At 36.3% G+C, this 23,120-nt stretch overlaps 1 protein-coding gene across 1 annotated transcript in view; it reads left to right on the top strand.

Moving 5' to 3' along the window:
- The window catches only part of NKAIN3 (sodium/potassium transporting ATPase interacting 3), a 265,198-nt gene that overhangs the window by 445 nt on the left and 241,633 nt on the right, over nucleotides 1–23,120 (top strand). The window contains exons 2-3 of the mRNA XM_045789127.2: nucleotides 484–621; nucleotides 11,661–11,741. Coding sequence (XP_045645083.2) covers nucleotides 484–621; nucleotides 11,661–11,741 — 219 coding nt within the window. The remainder of the gene's footprint in view (nucleotides 1–483; nucleotides 622–11,660; nucleotides 11,742–23,120) is intronic.

Genomic DNA, 23,120 nt, shown 5'->3' with positions numbered 1-23,120 from the left:
AGCGGCTGTCTTTGGCTCAGGTCATGATCTCAGAGTCCTGAGATGGAGCCCCATGTTGGGCTTCCCCCTCAGCGGGGAGTCTGCTTCTTCCTCTACCCCTCCGCCCCACTTGTGTTCTCTCTCTCAAATAAATGAATAAATAAAATCTTTTAAAAAATAATGAACTTATGTCATAGAATATGATACTCTAAATGATCTGCCTGAATTTTCTACTGAGAAAATGATTTAAGGAGTATATGTCAAGCTCTCCAGATAGGTTTAAAGTCTATTTTTACTTTCCAGCCTCAAAGTTACCTTAGCATACTTTCCGAGAGAAGTTGCATGAAACAGTACATGAAAGGGGTGTCACAACTCTAGTGATGATGATGTCCATAAGTGTGATTGAAATTGAATATGCAGACTTCTCTAGGCATGAAATAAGTATTAAAATGGTGTGACGATGCTTGGATTAGACACTAACGGACTCTCTTCGCTTTATTTTAGCTCTCAGCATTGGAGAGGCAAATCTTTGACTTCCTTGGCTTCCAGTGGGCACCAATTCTTGGAAATTTTCTCCATATAATAGTCGTCATATTGGGTTTATTTGGAACCATTCAGTACAGACCTCGATATATTGTGGTGGTAAGTTTTATTTTTATCCTGTCTCTAAGTGCTACAAAATTACTGAAAGAAGATTAATGAAATATTGTAAGTTGTTCCCTTGGATATGATGTGGCATTGCTGTTCGAGCCTTTAGGTATTGAATTCTGTTCGGAGATGATAATCTGAGAAAAATGACTCAGTGTATCTTTATAGTGAGAGCAAAGCAACATGAGTGTAAGTGTGAGACACATAGTCCGACACACTGTGTAACTGAATGCACGTTTCACAAGGAGATTTAAAACAGGGTTTGGATAGAGTAGGAAGTCTGGCTGTGGTCTAGATGTCATGACGAGACATAAATGTGCATTAACTGTCATTTCCACAGTAATGTCAGCAAACCTTCATATCCATAATTGTTTACTAACTGATAACAATAATATAATTTAATTTTAGTTGATTTAGGACATTACAAATACATGTACTGAAGGTTAGTTAGTACTCATCCGTAATGTATTTCATACTTTGAACATGTCTCCATTTTGTTAAGATAAATTTGAAATGTTAATTCCATACTCCAACTATACCAAACATGGTCAGCACACCCTCCATTGCAGGACAGTTTAATGAACTGTGTACTGTGTTCCACAATCGAATGGAAGTTATTCACAGTAATTAGTTTTCTATAAAAAGAAGGCAGTATTTTAGGCTACACGTATAAGGTTTTGGGAAATAAGCCTATATAAGTGATTGTAGCTAGGAATAACATACCTAAAATACTCATTGAGCCTAAATAAATATATAGTGTTCAGTAAGATTAGTGAGTATTTTCTTGCAATGAAGTGGCATTGCCTTACTAGAAGAAAACCATAGACTTAAACGTATGGCATCTTTCAATTTTGATTTAATCCAGGCACAACCATGGAAAGAATAAAGCTACACATCTTTCTGTGAATGCATGAATTCTCTATTTTGAATCTCAAAATTGGCTTTTTTTAAATCTTTCCCCATATCACAGAGGTGAATGTAATTGGCCCACAGCTGACTCTGCACTCAAAATGGCTGCCCTGAGGCGTTAGGAGAGGTTGATCTCACTCAGCCAGCTGCAGGGGCTAAGCAATTTCTGCTTTGCTCTTCTTCTCCACAAGGCAGCTGCTGCTAAGGCACTGTATAGTCTGCTAGAAGGGTGTCTCGTGGAGTTGGACTTGTAGCATAAAATGCTGCAATATGCATAGTACCAAACTATTACATTGGATTCTGTCTTCTAGTTTGTTGTTTTAAACACAGCACTTTTACTCACTAGAGACTTTTTATTTTATGACGTTGGTGTTCCGCAGAAGCCCCAAATGCCAGGAGGCTGTGAAACCAGTGGCCTCTCTGGAATGAAGCTGTTGGTACCCATCAGTGACATTACCGAGTCCTGGTGATTGCGCCCTCTCCACACTAGCTCTACACACTCTCACACAGTTACTGCCTTGGTTGAGGCCTCTGCCTTCTCTTTCTGGGATATGGACTTCCTGCCTGCTCTCAGCCTTCCTTCCTCCCAGCGTGTCCTTTGCATCTTTCCTAAATCACTGGCGTAAAACTCTTTGCTAGCTCTTAACAGGAGAAAATCTAAGCATATCCTTGGCTGACCACCTGACCAAGCACAGATCTCACAATCAGTCTGTCCTCCCTGCCTCCCTTCCTTCCTTCTCTCTGCTCCCTTCTTCCCTACTTTCTTCTTCTTCTTTTTTTAATTGTATTTATTTAAGTAATCTCTACACCCTACACGGGGCTCAAACTCATGATCTTGAGATCAAGTCACACGCTTTTCTGACTGAGCCAGCCAGGCACCCCTACCTTCCTTCTTTCTTAACTTTCTCCCTCCTTTTCTTCATTAACTTATTCATTCAAACCCAATTTATTAGGTTTCTGCCATCTCTTTGTCATTGTGTCAAGTGTGGTCTATGTTGGTGATCAAATACAGACGGGGGATCTCTGGAGGCGCTGAAAGGACTGTGAAAGGGGCATAGGAAGGGTGATGGGCCAGAGCACAGGCCGCGAAAGAGCAGAGTTTGCACACTTCAGCTTCCTGCACCCTCCTCCTACCTGCTTCTCCAGCCTCTTGCCCTTATAGCCTTGCCTTGTATATTTGAGCTCCAGCAGTGTTTTCTGTCTCTGGAGCACACTTCCTTTCTACCAAGCCCTTGAATAGTAGAACTCCTATTCTGTGTCTTGAGCATGCCTTATAATTTGTTCACACTCACGTCTTCACACTAGCCAGAGTTCTTTGAGAACATGGAATGTAATAGATGCTCAGTAAATACTTACGTTTTCCCCATGTAGTTCCTTATTCGTTCAGAGTGCATTCACGATAGAACTGGCGTCACTTCTTTCTCTGGTGTCTTGTCTTTGCTTCCCTCACTCCCTTCTTCCATCTTGTGCATAGGAGGAGGTGGATTTAGATCTTTAAGAATCTTCAAGAAAAATCTATTGGACAAACAATCCATGTTTTCATTCATGTTGATTTTCTCTTTTAATTCAGATGCCAATCAAATTTCTACCATTTTTGTTTGTTTGTTTGTTTGTTTGCTGTCTTATTTAAGACTATATCCCAAGACAGGGAGAGAAAGAAAGCAATGAATTGGTGGGAAAGCCCTCTATACCAAAGATGTCGTTGGGTTTAATTTTCACAAATACCCATGGGTGTGTGTTAGCATCCTGAATTTTACAGACAAGGAAAGGTTAAGTGACCTACCCCAGGAACCCAGGTGGTTAAGTGGCAGAACTGGATGTATACCTGCCTCACCTCTTATTATTAGGTTTACGAAGCTGATTTATCATGATTATTATACTTTGCTTCACCACCAGATTCCAGATGATATGGTGGCTTTGCTGGTATAAATTTTGATATTGAAAATGATCCTGCCCCGCCGCCTCAGCCTCACAGAATACTTTTACCTGTGTGGAATTCCAGAGTACCTCTTGTTCTAACATGGGTATGAATTGTCCACTTGGGAGAAATGGTGGAAGAGTCATTAATCCGCAAGCATGGGAAATCTGTCCACAAGGAATGCCTTTAATGGGAAGATGACGTTGTTGTTGGGAGGATGGCTGGGCCGTGTTACCTTCTTCACACCGTACGCAGGCAGTTCATCCCTGAGTTGTTTCTGTGAATGCTTTGGTTTGAATCCACCACTGGTGGCCTGGGATTAGTTCTAGTATGAAAAAGTTAGAAAACAAATACGGCATATGTCAGGTTAATCGAGGTGTGCCCCGGGAGGCACCAACTTTTCAGTGGCAGTGGGAGGAGTCCTGGATCAGAAATTCATTCTGACTTGTACTGAGCAGGGAAAGAGCTTTTTGATTGCAGGAGATTTTCTCTCCAACGCACCTGCAGTATTCTTAGTATTAGCCTCCTTTGTTGGCTGAAACAATCATCAATAATGCCGGTTAAATTTAATCCATTTCAAAGTAACAGACATTTTAGAGCACTAAACACAGATGGTGAGTTACTGCCATTTCTGACAACAAACTGGGTTTATCACAGCTGAATTTAAAGAATTAATCATGCTTATGAAAATGGGTATGGTAAAGGACCACGCAAAATAAGCTCTCCAAGGTCTGTTGGCAAACTTCTAACTTCCTAGTGTGGAAAATCAACGCTCATAGAGACTGTTCCTTTGCTTACTTCTTGTCCTTTCTGCCTGCCCCACTCCCCTACCTCGGACCAGCTATGCTCAACTGTTGTGTTTTCCAAAGACCACATGCTGTTTCTTGCCTCCTCTGCTTTGCACACACTACTTTCTACATGGAGTGCCCTATTCTCCTTACCTCTCAGAAGACTCTTAATAATGCTTCCACTGAATGGTCACCTCTTAGGAGCCTTGCCTGAGCACCCCGCTCCAGGATAAATGCCTCCTCCTCTCTGCTCCCGTGGATCCTGGTGACACCTTCCACCCTAGCACTCCGCACAGCTATAACCTTCACTTCTAGCCTATCTCGCTCCATTCACCCGTGTCCTCCTGGCGGGCTCATTGCTCCTACCCATTGCTATATTCTAGGTCTCTCCTGGTATGCATGGAGCTTTAAAGATGCATAATACTTGATGAACAAAGAATAAATGAATTAAAGGTATTGGATGAAATTATTTTATAGGATGGACTGGACAGTGATTTCTTATCTCAGAGCACACCTACAGTAGTTCAATAAGAGAAACTGGCCTTACTGTCTTGTTGACCTCAATCTGAGCTCAGTTGAGAATTTACATGATATGTCCTGCTCTGCCTGCACCTACTACCATTGGCTGACTTACTACTCATTTTTTTTTTTCCAAGAAATAGAATGTTGTGGACTCTGGCCACTATATTTGAGGAGGTCCTATAGCAAAGACTATTAGAAAAATGCAGCCAAGTCACAAAACAAAAGAATAGTAATTCCACTCTGGATACTATCGCTGCTGATAAGGTGCAATTTGTTACTGCTATACTTACTTTTAGAACACCAAAACAATTTTGTCATCTGGTACTTTTTACTGATTGAAATTTATTTTAGCTTAGGTGCAAGGTGTAATATATATAGATATATAGATATAGATAGGTGCAAGGTGTAATATATATAGATATATAGATATAGATAGGTGCAAGGTGTAATATATATAGATATATAGATATAGATAGGTGCAAGGTGTAATATATATAGATATATAGATATAGATAGGTGCAAGGTGTAATATATATAGATATATAGATATAGATAGGTGCAAGGTGTAATATATATAGATATATAGATATAGATAGGTGCAAGGTGTAATATATATAGATATATAGATATAGATAGGTGCAAGGTGTAATATATATAGATATATAGATATAGATAGGTGCAAGGTGTAATATATATAGATATATAGATATAGATAGGTGCAAGGTGTAATATATATAGATATATAGATATAGATAGGTGCAAGGTGTAATATATATAGATATATAGATATAGATAGGTGCAAGGTGTAATATATATAGATATATAGATATAGATAGGTGCAAGGTGTAATATATATAGATATATAGATATAGATAGGTGCAAGGTGTAATATATATAGATATATAGATATAGATAGGTGCAAGGTGTAATATATATAGATATATAGATATAGATAGGTGCAAGGTGTAATATATATAGATATATAGATATAGATAGGTGCAAGGTGTAATATATATAGATATATAGATATAGATAGGTGCAAGGTGTAATATATATAGATATATAGATATAGATAGGTGCAAGGTGTAATATATATAGATATATAGATATAGATAGGTGCAAGGTGTAATATATATAGATATATAGATATAGATAGGTGCAAGGTGTAATATATATAGATATATAGATATAGATAGGTGCAAGGTGTAATATATATAGATATATAGATATAGATAGGTGCAAGGTGTAATATATATAGATATATAGATATAGATAGGTGCAAGGTGTAATATATATAGATATATAGATATAGATAGGTGCAAGGTGTAATATATATAGATATATAGATATAGATAGGTGCAAGGTGTAATATATATAGATATATAGATATAGATAGGTGCAAGGTGTAATATATATAGATATATAGATATAGATAGGTGCAAGGTGTAATATATATAGATATATAGATATAGATAGGTGCAAGGTGTAATATATATAGATATATAGATATAGATAGGTGCAAGGTGTAATATATATAGATATATAGATATAGATAGGTGCAAGGTGTAATATATATAGATATATAGATATAGATAGGTGCAAGGTGTAATATATATAGATATATAGATATAGATAGGTGCAAGGTGTAATATATATAGATATATAGATATAGATAGGTGCAAGGTGTAATATATATAGATATATAGATATAGATAGGTGCAAGGTGTAATATATATAGATATATAGATATAGATAGGTGCAAGGTGTAATATATATAGATATATAGATATAGATAGGTGCAAGGTGTAATATATATAGATATATAGATATAGATAGGTGCAAGGTGTAATATATATAGATATATAGATATAGATAGGTGCAAGGTGTAATATATATAGATATATAGATATAGATAGGTGCAAGGTGTAATATATATAGATATATAGATATAGATAGGTGCAAGGTGTAATATATATAGATATATAGATATAGATAGGTGCAAGGTGTAATATATATAGATATATAGATATAGATAGGTGCAAGGTGTAATATATATAGATATATAGATATAGATAGGTGCAAGGTGTAATATATATAGATATATAGATATAGATAGGTGCAAGGTGTAATATATATAGATATATAGATATAGATAGGTGCAAGGTGTAATATATATAGATATATAGATATAGATAGGTGCAAGGTGTAATATATATAGATATATAGATATAGATAGGTGCAAGGTGTAATATATATAGATATATAGATATAGATAGGTGCAAGGTGTAATATATATAGATATATAGATATAGATAGGTGCAAGGTGTAATATATATAGATATATAGATATAGATAGGTGCAAGGTGTAATATATATAGATATATAGATATAGATAGGTGCAAGGTGTAATATATATAGATATATAGATATAGATAGGTGCAAGGTGTAATATATATAGATATATAGATATAGATAGGTGCAAGGTGTAATATATATAGATATATAGATATAGATATATATTAGTGGATACCAAGGTCAGTTGTAGGGTTTGAATGCACCTTTTGTGTTTCTTTGACTGCAGACAAAATGAAGCAGAAGCATAAAGTAGTATTCTAGAATCAACTGTTTCCTCCTGTTTCCTCCTATATCAAATATTTTAAATCTTATGTAGAAATTCCAAAATGAGATTCTTGCCTAGAATTGTTTGAATCTTTATTATTTCATGGGCAGTAATCTGATTAAGCAGTTTTAAATTAATTTAAATGCAAAGGCATTAGCCAATTTAAATTTTTGGAATAAATACCAACTTTGGAAATTAACTCAAAACTGCTTTTAAAAATTAAAAAAAAAAAACACGTTAATTTTCTAGGTCCACAGTTTAGTTATTGGAACTTTTATGCAAAAGCTCATGGGCAAACAATTAAGAACTTGTGTAATTTGAATTGTTACAGGAAAATTTCCCTGCTATGTCATCATAAACCTCCTTCCTGAGCTTCCACTCAGCGTGACAGTTAAGAGTGTCCATTTTCCATTTAATTGGTCCTATATTAAATCCCCTCCACCAATTACTAGGTGTGAAGACTTGGGACATTAATTTGCTTTATTTGTACCATGGTCAACTTCCTATGTAAAAATCTGACTCAGATTGTCTTTAAGAATTATATTATGTAATGTATGCGATTTGCTTAACATAACCTAACACAGAGTAAGTGCTTGGTAAATGATTGAACTGTTCAATATATCTTTTTTTTTTTTTTTTTTTTTTTTTTTTTTGCTTTCACTCTGCTTTTTTAGCCATTAAAATAAAGGGGATAGCACATTACTCTCTTAAAGTTCTTCTGGAAATAAATACTAGACTCCAGAAACTGTTAGAACAGTGAGTGAGCAAGAAGCCTACTTTTTTAAAATTTTAAGTCTAACATATTGTGCATAATACCGTATCTGATTGATGCACTTGTGAATAAATGAATAAATGGCCTTTCTGGTAATTCGAAAACAAGTTCAGGAAGTAAAGATAATTCATGTTATAGACTAATTGCTCAATGAGAAATAGACTGCAAGGCTTCCAAAATTCATTTCAATTAAAAAACACTGAAATATCTTTGTAAAACCATGAAATATTCAGGAAGCTACTTAGAACACACAGACATTTTTTTTCATCTTATAGGCTTTATCTATGCAAATTAGGATTTAAAATATGTCTACTGAACATAAGCAAAGTACAACAAGTAAATAGGTAGATAGCTAATTATACAGAGTAATTTTTTATATATATTGGGAAGTTGTTTTCTATACTGCAGGTGTATGTATCTGGATATGAGCATATAGGCATGCTCCATGATAGCCAAAAGGTATTTCTTTTTTTTTATTTATTATTATGATATATTAGTCACCATACAGTATATCATTAGCTTTTGATGTGATGCTCCATGATTCATTGTTCCAAAGGTATTTCTTAAATATGGAGTCATCTCTTGTAATTCTTATTTCAGTTGAATTATAAATAAAATGACCCATGTCAAAAAGAATACATGTATTAGGGCACGTGGGTGGCTCAGTAGGTTGAATGTCCGACTCGTGGTTTCAGCTCAGGTCCTGGTCTCATAGGTCATGGGACAGAGTCCCATGTCTGGCTCTGCACTCAGCGGGGAGTCTACTTGAAGATTCTCTCCCTCCGCCCCTCCCCCATGTGTGTATGTGCACTCTCTCTCTTTCAAAGAAATAAATAAATCTTGAAGGAAAAGAATGCATATGTTGTCCTAATGCTTCCTGCATAGATAAATGCCTGTGGATGTGTTTGTATTGCTAGAGATTTCTTTCCCTAGATCTCTATGTACAGACTTGTGTCTCCAGTGCAGTTTGAGCTATATAGTTTTCATCTCACAACAGTCCAAAATTCAGTCATACAAATAATTTTTGTTCTCAACAAACCCATATATCAGAATAAAGAAGCTTACGATATTGCTTTTAAAAAACCATAACATTCATATCATGCATAACACATTAGTTGCAAAGTACAAAAGAAATTGTTATTCAAATACATTGCCAGTTGCGGAATTATATAAATGAAACTAATTTTTGGAAAACTGGTAATTTGGTGAATTGGTCATTTGATATTTTAGTTGCAAAATTTGATGGAGTATTAACTTTTAAATTATTCCGTGGTCCTTTGTCTAAGATCTTTTCAAATGAAGCTTATGACGTAATACTTAAGCATCTCATCTCTGGAGTCACATCATTAGAGTTCCTTGCCCAGCTGTGACACTACGTAGGTGACCAAATGATTACTCTCTTGCTTGGTTTAGTGTGATGGCTGAATAACTTGATCTGTATCAGGTACTTAGCACAGTACCAGGAACATAGAAAGCAGCAGAGTAATAACTCATGTTATTGTTAGGAATTTAGCAGCTGACACGCGGAACCTGCTCAGCCTGATAATTTTATTTCTGAAAGTTCACAAGTGGCATGAATACACGTCAGTCACGGAGTCTGTGCTGTGATTTTTAAACAGATTTGTTTTATTAGGCATTTGTTGTAACAAGGAGTGGATGGTCTTTTCTAAAAGAATACTTAAGCATTTAAGTTCGCGGTCCTAATAATTAAGAATCGTATGGTTTTGCAATTACTTTTCCTTATTTCCTTATGTTAGTCTTACTTTCTTTTATGTCCTTTCCTTCACCTTTATCATTGGCTTTTTTCTCATGACTTAGTGGTCTACACTACTCTCTCATTCTAATAGACTCATAATTAGATTAGTTTAGAATGAAAAATGTCAGATACCAGATGCCATCTTAAATTAGCAACAGCTTTAAAATTTGTTGTGGTTATTGTGACTTGATCAGTTTGCAAAAAGTATACGTTAAGATGAACGTTAGCTATTTTCATTATTCATGGGAATATTTTGTGGTTTATAAAAAGTGTATTTCAAGTCACTTGGCACGTTTTTAAAACTGTCTAACTCCATTCATACCAGAAGACTTTACTAACAGAAGATACTGGCAGCACCAACAATATCTACAAGTACCAAAAGCCTCACTGTATATTTTAATTTGTGTTAATGCTTTAATGTATTTGCCAGCTACTCTAAATTTCCAGTGATTTTGAAGCCTTAACTCATAATTATAACTGCATTATTCTTAATAACATAACAAAAGAAAAACCCCTCTCCAGAAAGAAACAAGATGTATAATGTGACATCAAATATAACCAGTTATAGAACTTCGCACCTACATGAGATTATATTGAAAGCCTTTTAAAAATCATAAGTGACAGAAAGACACAAAATGTAAATTAAATTTTATGAATGGTTGAAAGCTTCTGATAAGGTTTCCAATAGGAACATGGCTATTTTACACAGTGTTTAAAATTCATAATCTTATTATTTGAGACAGCATAGAATAAGCTAATGAAGTGATTTCAATCATTATTTTAATTTGACTGACAAAAAGCAGTGACTTAATTAGTATGTCTGTTTAAGAACTTAAGAATTCATAGATTTTTGTGGTTGAGTAAAATGAATGAGAAAACTGTTGTATTGCATTCCCAGCATAAATTCCGTCCTCAGTCAGCCAAACTATTCCATACGTCAGTTCTATATCTCAGTTTCTTCATCAGTGACTGGGTGCGTTGTGCCCTAAGACCCTCTCCACTGATGAGTTTTGATCTAAGGCTACCTTAATTCACACTGACCAATACTCTCAAGGAAGGCATTTCCTAATACATAAGACACTAATAAAACCAATTAATCCATAAGGTGAGCGTGTTTAGAGCCCCTTGGATATGATTGGAAGGCATTTTCCCATTATGGAAATCTGTCATTTATTTGCTCATTCTTAACCCTACTTCTTAATTCTTGTGTTTTTAAAAAATATTTTAAATGAGTGCATTGGAGGCATACACACTCCACTCATAAAAATAGTTCAACAGGAAAGTTTGTTAATTTTACTCCAAACATCCATTTTCAAACATGATCTTCATTCAGAGATATGGAAGTGCTGAGTTTTGACTAACATTCCTAAAAATTTGACCCATTAATATTATAACTAAAAGATAGATAACCCACAGAAAATTTGCATAATTATATTCTCTGGAAAAGCTAATACTCAGAAAACAGAAATCAAGTCAGCACTTGGATTTAACTTTATCTGCAAGCCAGCAAAGCACTTTAAAAATAAATCTAGCTTTATTGGCATCTACTGAAAGCCAAAGAAACTATTGGATTTTTAATTTCTAGATCTTAGGGGACCTCATAAGGAGCACTCTTTTCTGAGCGCGCCCTGCTTCTTCCCAGAAGACTTAGACTTATTGACATTTTTATTATTGATTTATTTAGTATACGTGCCTTTCATCTCTACATTTTTTCTTCTCTTTCTCCGCCTTGCCCCCTTTCTCTCTAGTACACAGTATGGACTGCCCTCTGGGTCACCTGGAATGTGTTCATTATCTGCTTTTATTTGGAAGTAGGTGGACTCTCTAAGGTAAGTTTATCATGCTTTTAAAGCACACTTTATAAAGAGGACACTAATAAATAATTATTATGGCTATATATGTGTGTGTATATATATACATACTATATATATATATATATATATATATATATATATAGTGTGTGTGTGTGTGTGTGTGTGTGTGTGTGTGTGTGTGTATGGGGGGGAGAGAGACGGTAATCTAAGTAACATTACAAATGTAATACTCACCAAAAATAAGTTCGGATACTGATCAGGATAGAATGATCTTGGGAGCGTGTTCATTTAATGGAACTCCAAAACTATGGCTTTATGGTTCAGTTTAAGTTGTAGTGGAGCTCAGCTTCCAGTATAGCCTCGTGTCCAGTTTAAAAAGGCCTAATGTCACAGTGACAACAGCCCCAAATGTTAAGTGAAAAGTGGTTTTGAACATTCTTGTAATTTAAAGCGGAAATGGGGATTAATGAAAATGTTAATGTAATAAATATGAATAGCGAGTTGCTGTCTTTGCTTCAGTATTAATTGTGGAAAAAAAAAGAAGTTTGACAAAGGATGAAAGCCTTATATGTGTAAGTGGAGATACATTTACTAAGAACTAAGTGCATCTTGAAATTCTGCTCAGACAGAAGAGAGTTGTCTTAATGCAATGTGTTACCATGTTACATCCTCCTGCTATATGTTACATGTTACACGTTACCAGCCTCATTTCTGTCTGCCTACAACTAATGTCAGCAGATCACACAATTTCCACTGTGGCTCCTGCAGAACCAGGTTTTGATTGCCATCCCAATGTAAGAGCATTTTGGGTAACGTTTCTAGCTGTGTTTCGCATACATTTTTCTCATAAACCAGCACAATTTTTACTTGTAGAAATCATAGAGAAGAAATGGAACAGTGTAATTACAAAAAGAATAAGAAAGCTATAGTTTTGTTGTTGTTTTGTTTTTTTTTCTTTTTTTAGATTTCTCATTATCAACTCTATGTGTGCTAACTTATTCTATCGTATTGTCGTCTGAAAACTTCTAAGTAACATACTGATCTTCTACTAACATTTGTGGTTTCAGATCTTAGAAAATTTGCATTGACCAGCACAGACTCTTAGAATTGTTAGGCTCCATTGAAGTCCATAGGGTAACAAAGAATGTTTGATTCAGCTGAGCAGCAAAAATCCCTGAAGGATTTTCCCCGGAACCTCCAGAGGTGGTTACTCTTTATTCTACGCTATCATAACTTTATAATTAGGACTTGTCATCATTTTCTCACATTGGCAAATGTGTACGGGAGCCAAAAATGACATTTCTAATACTGACTTTTATACAAATGCACAAGCACCGACCTTTAGTATCTGTGCCGTTAATCACATTTTACCTCTAATTTTTAAGACAGAAAAAAGTACTTAAATCAGCGCCTAGTTATCTTCTGTAACACGTAGGTTATAAAGTAATTTTAAATTGCAAATTTTATGACTATAACAATTGAGAATAATAAGTTAAGTATAGCATTTTTCAAACCATGGCATTTTGTATCTTATAATTTGGATGGTCTTTTTAAATTGTTACTGTGCTGGGTAGTAATTCTCTTCTATTTTCTTCCATATAAATCGATTTTTTGGAAAAAAAAAATTAGACCAGAAGAAATTTGTCCTTTGGAATTGGTATCATGGTGTGCTAAAAGAAAACTGAATTTCAAATCCTAATTCTTTCACTCGAATCTTGTCTTTAGTACTTACTAACTACCGGCCCTTAGGCAAATCATTTAACCATGCTAAGTCTCTGTGAAATATAAAAATGGGATCAGTTTGCCAACAAATGGTAGTAGTAATCAACACTTGTTGGGTATGAAGCATTGTTTTAAGCACATCATTTATGGTAACTCAGGTAAGCTTCAAAACAACCCTATGAAGCGATAAGAAGATAATAATAGCAGTCGTTTGTTCCATACTGGCCTGTTTTCCCTCCGCTGCACAAGGCTACTTTTGTGAACTGCTTTTTGTAACTGCTTTTCTAATATCAGTATGCCTGTCAAGGGTTTTTTCTTTCTCATTTCTTTGGGTGCAAGGTTAAAAATGATGGATATACTAGTCCCAGTCACTCATTTTATTATGCATTCAAATGCTATTAGGCAATCAACCAAGTATTCTAGGTCGTTAAAAGGATAGATGACTCCAAAGTGAGCATCCTAAAGATTTTCTGTTGTTCTCCTTCTATTAACTGTCTCAAAGGCGGGTAACATTTCCCTGGGTAGCCACAGTTTAGCCTCAGTTGCAATCTGTAGGAAATTTATTCTGAAAACTCGAGCAGAGTTAAGTACGCTTGACAAACCCAAGCACCTCTGCGACCCTTCGAGGTTGGACTCCAGTTCTTGTTAGAAATTCCTTGTCCATATATGCTGGTATGTACTTTTTTAGAGCTCTCTCTATTTCTTGCTAGTTCGTGAAGGCATTTCTTGGCATTACCCACTTGGATAGATTAATAGAAGTCTCCTTCGGCCCTCCAAGTGCCCAAAATATCCATTCTAAAATAACAGATCTTTGCCAAAACTGGATTCAGATTAATTTCCACAATATCTCTATTTGGTGATATTCCAGTGACGGGAACCACGTAATCATTCTTATTAACTATTAGTGCACGTTACTGTGGGCATAAACAATTATACATTTGGCCCGTTATGGGGATTCTTGATCCCCACATCCAGATACTTCTTTCCTTTTCACCTCATCTGCAGTCAGCCCTGCATCATGTGTTTGTCACTGGTCTTGAGGGTCCTGATTCTCCTCAGATCTTCCAGAACTTGAAGGAAATGGCTGTATTGTTTTTAAGAAAATGGGTACATGTATGGTGAGGTCAGGGATGGTTACAGGTCTGCATTTATATAATCTCCTGGAGCCTCAGTTTCCTTTGGAGGAAAACCACAGCAGTAATTTTACTGAATTGTTGAAAGAATTAAATAAGATGATGCATATGAAGGACTTAGAAAGGATCTTGGCAGAGAGCGAGCTTTCAGTAAATAGTGGTTCTCATAATTGCCATCGACATCATCATCTTTATTATTATTGAAGAAATTAGCAGATATCATGATTCTCATCCTGAAACCTTCAGGACATATATTTATTACTATGCAAGAGCTGTAACAGGAAAAAATGTAGGACTGAGTGACTTGTTTAAAAAATATGTAACAGTCCCTTGTGGTAGGACCTCCGATCTGCATATTAACTTCACAGCTGTAACACTATTAATTAAATCCTTTCCTTCAACATGTAAATGGCTTTTCTGAAATACTTCTGCAGCTAGATTCTCCTGGTGTTCCTACTGTTCCCCCTAGGAGAACTTTATGCATCTTCGGAAGTCTCTAAGGCTGTTTTTCTGCCACAGTTTAAGATCACCCAGGGCACAATTAATAAGTTATTTTTGCTTCTTTGGAGGTTGCAAGACTTGAAATCATTTTTTCCTCCCTAGGAATCCATTCAGAATGTAAATATGAAAACTCAACCCATTTGCTACATTCAAAGAGACTGAAAAATAAGAGACGTTGAGAAATCAAGTTGTACTTTCTTTTTAACGCCAAAGGAATTTAAGCTAATGTCTTATGCAATGTTCCTGCTTACTCTAAAGGTACAAACTTCCAGCTAATATTCTTTTTTTTTAATAATAACTTTTTATTATATTATGTTAGCCACCATACAGTACATCCCTAGTTTTTGATGTCAAGTTCCACGATCCAGCTAATATTTCTTCTAATCACCTTTTCTCGAAAGGTGTGTGAAACATACACATTGTGACCCTAGAGAATTTTGAGTGTGTCCCATTTTCATAGAATTCAGAATGTGCATGACTGTGCAAGAGCATAATTTAGACAGAAAAATAAATATAAACAAGTTCTATAAATATCTTATTCATCGGCTGCTTTGATCAAGGGGCCTTTCAAAAACTTATAAACTAGGGGTGGGGGAGAGAGAGAGACCAATCCTTGCTGATTTCTACTCCCTATGTGTGCTTTACATTGCCTTCACACAAAAGGAAACCTACCTTCATTTTTTTCCCCCTTCTATATCATGTTTTAATAACTGTACTTTTCCCAGTGTGACCTTATTTATAGATATTTTGATTCTTAAGAAAATTTAAGCCATTTCCCCCAATGGCAATAATAGCACTCTCTCTGTTCTTTTTTCTTTCTTTCTTTCTTTCTTTTTTTTTCTTTTTTTTGACTTAAACTTGTCACCATTTCATACATAAGGGTCCTCTTCTCTTGTGAGATTCTTCAGTTGAATATTTCACCTGAGCGGCCAGGCAAGATCAATGAGATAATTCTTCTTTTCAAGGCTCGTTCTTATTACCTAGCCTGAATTGTTCCTCTGTACTCACTGAAAAAATTCTCTTTCTTACTCAAGATTCATTTTCCTTCAAGGTTGAATTCTTCCACTAACTGTGGCTTTGGACAGGCACTTTCAAGTAGAAAAGTTTTCAAATCAATTCAGAGTTATGTACAGAAGCAATTGCTTAGGAAACAGAACTTCATTTTCCTTCAGCTGTTTACAATCCATCCATTACTTCTTATAAACAGTCTAAATATTTTTGTCTCGAAGAATTCTTTTTTGGATGACAGTTACAAACTAAATCAATGATGTATAGTATATTTCTTTTTTTATTTAAATAAAAATGCAACTTACTGAATCTAACAGTGAATATTGGACTTATGTTTATCTTTTCCTTTTCATGATCTCTTCCTACCTGGATATTTTTCAAAAGGAATCTTGAAATAGGATGTTTATAGAGGGGTGAAGCTAGGGCACGAAATATCTTTATTTGAGAATCATGTAGCAGCAAACGATACAAGAGCATCCTAGAAACCCAGCAAAACTAGGCCTACATTTGGAACTACAAGAATGGTATCCTGTTTACTCTATCAGGAAGTAAATGTCATATCTATATCAATGAGACACTTTGGGAAAATGCATAAATTCTTTCAGCTCACTAGAATAACAAAGTATTTCAGGATCTGAATTAATATATTGTTATATACATATCCTGCTATCCAGAAAGAATGTTTTTGTCTGTAATATTGACTGGGGCAGGGGAAGATGGAAGTGGTGGCGGATATCTACCCAGTTATTAAGGACTAATAAAGGAAGAACCATCACAATCTGCTTCCAGGCATTAAAGTGATATAAGACCCAAAGACTTGCAAATGTTTATTTTTATGTTTAGTTCCTTGTGTTTCATTCATCTTTTATGTCTAAATCCTTTTTCTCCAAAATAATACAACTATGTTTTTTTTTAAATAGCAGAACAGCATAAATATAGTTATACATTTCTTATCCCAAAAGATTTAAGCTATACTTTTTCCTTTGGCATAGATCTAAGTGAACACAACTTCTTAAAATAGCATCTTCAGAGCCCTTCTTTATATGGGAAAATCATGGTTGTTCCCTTCTTTTCTATATAAAGAAAATTATAACCCAGTTTAAACTTAGTACTTTATTTTTCATAAATTTCATCAAATGCAAGTGTTTTAAAATATTTGCTCTAAAAATATGATTTGCCCCTATGTTAGAATCCAATGACATATAGAAACTTTACTGCTAAATAAATGCTGCGGGGGTGGGGGGTGGTAGGAGTTTTGAATCAGAAATTTGTGTGATAATCTTATGCCCTTCTGTAGAGGTTCAAATAGGTTTTTTCCCCCCAAAATCAGATAGATGTATTATTCTATCAACAGTAGCTCTATTGCTGTATGACTAGAGTAACTGTATTGAACAAGGCCCAGGCAAATATAATTGGAAAACTACACAGAAGTTTTGTTTTGTTTTTTTTCTTTGTATTTTATAGTTTATTCATCTTCTTACAATGAAAATATTCCTGACATCAATTTTTAAAGAAAGGTGAACGTGGTACCTGTATAGCTAGTTTATTATCTCAACTCATTGGATTATTTCTTTAGAGTGAACTATCTCTTAACTATTTTGTCTCAAACGCTATTTCCATTCCCTATTACCTTGTGTATGGATTCTGTAATAGGTTTGGTCATTAAACATTAGTATCATGTCTGATTCAAACTGTTGAGTGCTCACCAGAGCTGACCGTCTTAAGGCCTTCACATACCCCTCTCTCCTCCCTTCTTGTGACTCTGTTCCTCTGGGAGAGCAGACAGGAAGTAGTCAACTGCTTCCATCACCATCCTATAGCTGATGGTGGAGGTCGTAGAGATTCTGACCTCATGCTGGCCTTAGTCTTTCCAGCTTCTTAGCAGCCTCTGCCGATGTGACAATCTTCAAATATGCCTAATTCTCCTTAAATTTGATTAAATGATATTTATTTTTTAAATGATTTTATTTATTCATTTGAGAGAGGGAGAGAGCAGGGGGTGGGGGTTGGGGAGGGAGGGCAGAAGGGAGAAGCAGCCTCTGGGCTGAGCAGGGAGCCTGACACAGGGCTCCAACCCAGAACCCCAGGATCATGACCTGAGCCACCCAGGTGCCCCTAAATAATATTTATTTTCAATAAATCCATAATTATTCTAATAGATGTAATTTGTTAAGCCATGGGTTACGTAAGTTAAGCCATTCTGTGTTGACCATGCTTGCTGAATTTCCAGATAAACATTATTGTCAAGAAAACTTCGGTGCTGCAGAGAAACCACACTTTATAGCTTATATTCAAATGCTTTGCTCTGTTTGTAAAGACAATTTAAAGTAGCTACTGCAGAATTTTTAATGCAGGCAGTTGAACATAAGACCATTTTAGAACAATGTGTAGAATGAATAGAACATGAGTAAATGCCATTAAGATCTTGGAATTTCTTGCTGTGATGTTAATTAGTTTGTTTTGAAGACACAATCTCTTTGTTATGAAATGTCAATTAAGAGTACAATCCTGGTGATGAAGAATTTCAGGTGACATTTTCAGTGTTCACAAGATTAAGAAGAGAGCCTGATTACTTGCATATATTTACTTTTTGAAAAACCAGAATAGCAGCATATACCGTGGTTAGTTTTATAAAATAAAAGAACACCCCACAGCCAAATTATAACTAATGAACATTAAGCTCAAGGGCCCCATACAAACAGAGGAGCCTGTGATAACAATTACTCAACTCTCAGATGAAGGCAATCACAAGTCATTTACACGCTTTGTATCAAATTCTCCTATGTAACCTGTAGGGGGACATCACAGATAACAGCAATAATATCTAAAATGTTCTCTTTGCACAAAGTTTCTCTTGTGCTGTGATGGTATGAGGAATTATGGGCCTGAAGCCTCAGACCAACTGGGGTCTTAAACACAAACGGCCCTAGGGGCGCCTGGGTGGTTCAGTCAGTTAAGCGGCTGCCTTCTGCTCAGGTCATGATCCCAGGGTCCTGGGATCGAGCCCCACATTGGGCTCCCTGACCAGTGGGGAGTCTGCTTCCCTCTCTCTCTGCCTCCCCCCCCCACTTGTGCTCTCTCTCTCTGTCAAATAAATAAATAAAATCGTTAAACACACACACACACACACACAGCACACAAGTGGCCCTAAAAGTATCTGTGCATCAATTTGTCATGGCAGCCACTGGAAACCCAGTGTTATCCTACCCGCTGCCATGGCACAAGAGTTCTGGATCCCTGGCTCAGAACAATAAGGAAATCAAACCAGATATATAGGAGAAGATGTGAAAAAAACAATTGGCCAGGAGATTAGTGTCAAAGATGAGAAGTGGGAAGGGAGGTATGTTTTGCTTTCTCTTGATGCAGGGAGCACTAACAGAATGACAATTCAGAAATCCTTGTAATGACATGCTCTTTAGTAGGAAGGTCCTGTCTGGAAGCCCTAGGAGAGAATCTTTTTGTCCTCTTTTCCAGTCTCTAGAGGCTGCCAACGTCACATCTTCCATTGTCAAACTCAGCAATGGCAGTTCGAATCCTTCTCATTTCGACACCTCTCTGATTTTTGGCTGCCAGGAAAAGTTCTCAACTGTTAAGCACCATGTGATTAGATTAGGCCCACCTGGATAACACAGGTTAATCTCAGCATATCAAGGTCCTTCACTTCGATCACATCTGCAAAGCCCTTTTGCCATGAAAGTTACCATATTCATAGGTACCAAGGATAGGACAGGGAGATATTTGGGGGCCATTATTCTGCTAGCACAGTGGTGGTAGCCATCTTGGACTACGAGGTGACCCTGAGGATGTTAACCATGAATGAGAAAAATAGAATAAAAAGTAAAAAGCAGCCTTGGGAATCTAACAACTCTGGAGTTTTCATACTACCCTGAGCTGCCTATGACCAGAATTCTTTTATAATAGAAAATGTGTTTTGGGGCTTGATATATACAGCTGAAAATAATGTCTAACTAATCACATGTAAGTCTACAGATAATTTTACGTAGTTTTTACTTAGTTCAAAACACTGTGCCAGGCACTAGGGCTATATTCAGTTCTTGCCCTCATAAAATGTTCTGTGTTGTAGGAAAGACAGACAGTAAATGAATAACAACAAGAAAATGTAATCACTATTATGATCATGAAGGAAAAAGAGCAGGGAAATAGAGCAGGGAATATAGTCTTCACCAGCATCAGAGAAGGTTTCCTTAGGAAGATGGGATGAAGATTGGACCCACTCAGTGAAGAAGAGCATTACAAGTACTAAGCTGACCTTCACCAACACAGAGGCTGTTACTGACATACCATAGGTGAAAAACATGCTTTGAGTTTTAAAAATCTCCTGAAATGAATTTGCATCTATCCACCCACCTCCATCCCACACTCTTTTCTCTGTCTCTCTTCTGACCATTGGACGTTGGTGAGACAACTCCGTGGAATTACAGGCATCAGAGCCAAGGTCACTACCTTTGGGAGGTGGTCTTGTAGGGACATGCTGTAAACAAGGGAGCTAGCAAGTTACAGACCGTGACTACTGGCAATATCTGTCCAGGCAGGTGTAGTCAGGAGAAAATGCCAGGCTGTTGGGAATCCCTTGAAGATGATATGAAGTTAATTTCCCTGTGCATTAGTAGAAAAACGTGTTCCTCAAATATCAGACCTCCACACTGCACAACTGCACTATTTAGTTTAGATCCAGTACTGATTCAAAAAGTATTTCAAGGAAGGGTAAATATGCTTCCTGAAAAATCCCATGTCTTCTGCTGAAAGACAAATGGTGTTGAATTAAGACCCCTTTTCCAAACAAGCACTCTATCCCCACATTTATTTTAGCAAAAATTCAATTCGAGTGAGCTGTCTGGGGAGTTGATTTTACCCAGTTTCCAGAACAATGGACAATGGTTTGATGTCATCATTCCTAAGTGGTCCATCTGATGTTTTAGTTTGCACATATAACTCATCATTTTTTTCCTGCCCTGTAATGATAGAATTACTAGAGAAAACACTTCCTCAGTATATTGGAAGTATAAGGGGTTATTAAGGCTATTTTAAGTATTAGTGTGAGAAAATATTCTGTCCTGCTTCAGGACAGCATAGGAAGCAGAAATGCTGGTTGTGGGGTGCCTCGGTGGCACAGCGGTTAAGCGTCTTCCTTTGGCTCAGGGCGTGATCCCGGCGTTATGGGATCGAGCCCCGCATCAGGCTCCTCCGCTGGGATCCTGCTTCTTCCTCTCCCATTCCCCCTGCTTGTGTTCCCTCTCTCGCTGGCTGCCTCTATCTCTGTCGAATAAATAAATAAAATCTTAAAAAAAAAAAAAAAAGAAATGCTGGTTGTGCAGTGAGTTGTGCTCACCATTAACTGAGATACTAAGTGAGACAAAGAGTATTACTATTTCCTGCATGCAATTAATCGTATATGCAGGGAACGTGAATTTCTCTTCAATATAAAAAGGCAGGCAGGCTACTAGTCCCTAATCAATGACAGTCAGAAGAGCCTAGACATTGGGTGATCTGATGAATAATTTAAGCCTGATTTGTTAACTGTGCAGAAGTGAAGTTAGCCTTGCAGGGGAGACACATTGTCAATTGCCAGCAATTTACTATGTTTTTGAAAACCACAGGCAGCAATTTACAGAAAAGATTAGGCCAGTTACTGTACACGTGTGACATTTTCTTGATTTAAGATGTCATCCTGAAAGCTGTTAACTGACAACTGGAGTTTGGAATGAGGTTATAAAGTTTAGTAAAGAACTGCTTTTATCTAAGAATCTCTAGGTTTCTGCTCTAGGAGACCCCTGAATGCACACCTCCTGCTGGGATTAACCGGACGTATGCAAATGAGCCCTGTCAGAGAGGGTGATGCTTCTCTCGGAACCATTAAGCACCTTTGCATGACTCAGTCAGTGCTCTAATGCACTGGCTCATCCAGGAGAAAGCTTGGTGATGGGCCTTTATTTCTTGGAGAAGAAATCATTGTCCATATATTTCTTCAGTCCTGTGCCATCTGGGAGGTATAATCATCTTCAGCCTGTACCAGGAGTTTGCTTTACAGTTCTTCATAAGAAGCCGATTAAAGGAAAATCTCCTTTTTATTACTGTAATTTCTTTCCCCTTCTTTACCCTTTGGGGATTAAGTCAGTAACAATAATTTCTTCATATTAGAACTTGTAAAAAAGTGAAATGAAGGTAGTCTTTGCTTCCAGAGGAATTTGAAACTCTCAAGTATCCTGAAGGATGATTTCTATAGGAAGAATTTCCACGAAGTAGTGTCTCATAGTTTAAACGTGATAAAATATAACGCATGATTGGTCGTTTTGGGAGCTCAACCCCAAAAAATGGTCTTTTGATAGATTTTGAGATTTATTCTTAGTGTTTACATTAATTTTTCAAATTCTCCAAGGGTTCCTAGCAAGCTTAAACCTTGCAAATCAGAGTTGTAACTGGAATTCCTATTCTGGAATCATTTATGTCAATAATTAACTTTTTTAAAAAAGAGTTTAGCTTTCCATATGAGAAACAAGGCAAGACTTCCTATGTGTGTCATTATTAGCAATAAAATCAGTCTGAAAACTGAGACAACTACGTTTGTTATTCTATGTTGTCTATTTGCCACTCTGGCTGGGTCTGTAAACCCCGTTACAACCTGATGGCAGCTCCTATTTGTTGCTTTAATAAATTTTTTCCCACATTATCTTTTTCCCAAAAGGAGTGAAAAAGATGACCGTGTGGTAAGTTTATTTCTGTTTTCCATGTCAAATAGTAAAGGCAAAATACAAAATGCCAGGACATCACCATAGCAGCCATACATTGAACGGTTTAGTCGATTTAGACTATAACACTGACTTTGCCCAGAAGTTTTTTTTTAATATTAAAAAATCAATAAAATGAAAGTCCACATGAATGGATTACATTTAAAACATCACGCTGAAGACTGACAGCTCTAAAGTGGCTGAGCAAATTTATTGTTTTGCTATCAAAGGCAGTAGAAAAGCACTTTAGGCAAACATGTGTTCCTTTCCATGATAGTTTTAGA

This window comes from Ursus americanus, chromosome 9 (assembly GCF_024610735.1).
Source record: "Ursus americanus isolate L20-20 chromosome 9, mUrsAme1.1.p, whole genome shotgun sequence".
NCBI classification, from domain to species: Eukaryota; Metazoa; Chordata; class Mammalia; order Carnivora; family Ursidae; genus Ursus; species Ursus americanus.
The sequence above is the reverse complement of the archived record's forward strand: the minus strand, read 5'-3'. Positions and strand labels throughout refer to the sequence as shown.